Genomic DNA, 2,500 nt, shown 5'->3' on the forward strand with positions numbered 1-2,500 from the left:
GCATTGCTTGTTGTAGTTAACAAAGAGAGGCAGAGTTGATTTTGCAATATTTTTTTTAGAAAAAATTATACTTTTTTCTTTTTTTTTCTTTTACATAATCGAATTTTCCTTTCATTTTCGAATCCCATGCCCATCGAACGAAGCTTCGAAGTATTTAAGACAGCCCTACACTGCACTATTGTCTATTTTATCTTACTATTTTTTATTATTGTGTATTTAAAATGGAATCAAATCATAAACAAGGTGGCCTGTTGGGAAGAACTGTGAAACTGTGAAAAACTGTGATTTTATGTCTAGCACTCATTTTGTGCCCGTCTTTTTTCTGTTGTGAAGCACTTTGAGCTGCAGTTTCTGCATGAAAGGTGCTATACAAATAAAGTGTATTATTATTATTATTATTATTATTATTATTATTATTATTATTATTATTATTATTATTATTATTATTATTATTATTATTATTATTATTATTATTATTATTATTATTATTATTATTATTATTATTATTATTGATTCATAGCACAGTCATAGCGCATATTCGCAGAAGTAATTTATTTAAATACTTTAAAATGTGATATCGGAAAATATCGGTATCGGTTTTCAATTATTATTATTATTTTTTTTTTTACATTTCTATAACCTTTATTTACCCAGGCAAGCAAATAAGAACAAATTCTGATTTCATTTATTGTCAAAAGTATGCATAATGTTGTGTTAATTCCACAACAAGAGATATGTAATGTTAATTACCTGAAATTATTCAGTTTTTTGGGGGGGGGGGGGGGGGGGCCCTGCATATATCGGTATCGGAAATTAAGAGTTGGACAATATCGGTATCGGTATCGGTAAAAAAGCCAATATCGAGCATCCCTAATTTAAATGTTTTACTTTGTGCTAACCTGAAATGAGAGATAACAAATATCTTTGCAATCATCTATACATTTTTACGCAAAAAACCAAGGTGGTGGACGCAAAATCTGGGTGTGAGGAGCTCTTCCACCCCCGTGTAGGAGGCAAACACCTGGCCCATGAGGAACACTGACTCACTGGGTGTGAGGAGCTCTTCCATCCCCGTGTAGGAGGCAAACACCTGGCCCATGAGGAACACTGACTCACTGGGTGTGAGGAGCTCTTCCACCCCCGTGTAGGAGGCAAACACCTGGCCCATGAGGAACACTGACTCACTGGGTGTGAGGACCTCTTCCACCCCCGTGTAGGAGGCAAACACCTGGCCCATGAGGAACACTGACTCACTGGGTGTGAGGACCTCTTCCACCCCCGTGTAGGAGGCAAACACCTGGCCCATGAGGAACACTGACTTACTGGGTGTGAGGAGCTCTTCCACCCCCGTGTAGGAGGCAAACACCTGGCCCATGAGGAACACTGACTCACTGGGTGTGAGGAGCTCTTCCACCCCCGTGTAGGAGGCAAACACCTGGCCCATGAGGAACACTGACTCACTGGGTGTGAGGAGCTCTTCCACCCCCGTGTAGGAGGCAAACACCTGGCCCATGAGGAACACTGACTCACTGGGTGTGAGGACCTCTTCCACCCCCGTGTAGGAGGCAAACACCTGGCCCATGAGGAACACTGACTCACTGGGTGTGAGGAGCTGTTCCACCCCCGTGTAGGAGGCAAACACCTGGCCCATGAGGAACACTGACTCACTGGGTGTGAGGACCTCTTCCACCCCCGTGTAGGAGGCAAACACCTGGCCCATGAGGAACACTGACTCACTGGGTGTGAGGACCTCTTCCACCCCGTGTAGGAGGCAAACACCTGGCCCATGAGGAACACTGACTCACTGGGTGTGAGGACCTCTTCCACCCCCGTGTAGGAGGCAAACACCTGGCCCATGAGGAACACTGACTCACTGGGTGTGAGGAGCTCTTCCACCCCCGTGTAGGAGGCAAACACCTGGCCCATGAGGAACACTGACTCACTGGGTGTGAGGACCTCTTCCACCCCCCGTGTAGGAGGCAAACACCTGGCCCATGAGGAACACTGACTCACTGGGTGTGAGGACCTCTTCCACCCCTGTGTAGGAGGCAAACACCTGGCCCATGAGGAACACTGACTCACTGGGTGTGAGGAGCTCTTCCACCCCCGTTGTAGGAGGCAAACACCTGGCCCATGAGGAACACTGACTCACTGGGTGTGAGGAGCTCTTCCACCCCCGTGTAGGAGGCAAACACCTGGCCCATGAGGAACACTGACTCACCTGGGTGTGAGGACCTCTTCCACCCCCGTGTAGGAGGCAAACACCTGGCCCATGAGGAACACTGACTCACTGGGTGTGAGGACCTCTTCCACCCCCGTGTAGGAGGCAAACACCTGGCCCCATGAGGAACACTGACTCACTGGGTGTGAGGAGCTCTTCCACCCCCCCGTGTAGGAGGCAAACACCTGGCCCATGAGGAACACTGACTCACTGGGTGTGAGGAGCTCTTCCACCCCCCGTGTAGGAGGCAAAACACCTGGCCCATGAGGAACACTGACT

At 47.2% G+C, this 2,500-nt stretch overlaps 1 protein-coding gene across 1 annotated transcript in view; it reads right to left on the bottom strand.

The window, feature by feature from the left end:
- Positions 1–2,500, bottom strand: part of ptprz1b (protein tyrosine phosphatase receptor type Z1b) — a gene marked incomplete at both ends in the record, with an annotated part of 89,091 nt that overhangs the window by 42,183 nt on the left and 44,408 nt on the right. The window contains 1 exon segment of the mRNA XM_084330992.1: positions 1,186–1,228. Within this exon segment, the coding sequence (XP_084187118.1) occupies positions 1,186–1,228 (43 nt within the window).

This window comes from Notolepis coatsorum, assembly GCF_963971535.1.
Source record: "Notolepis coatsorum genome assembly, chromosome: 15".
NCBI lineage: Eukaryota > Metazoa > Chordata > Actinopteri > Aulopiformes > Paralepididae > Notolepis > Notolepis coatsorum.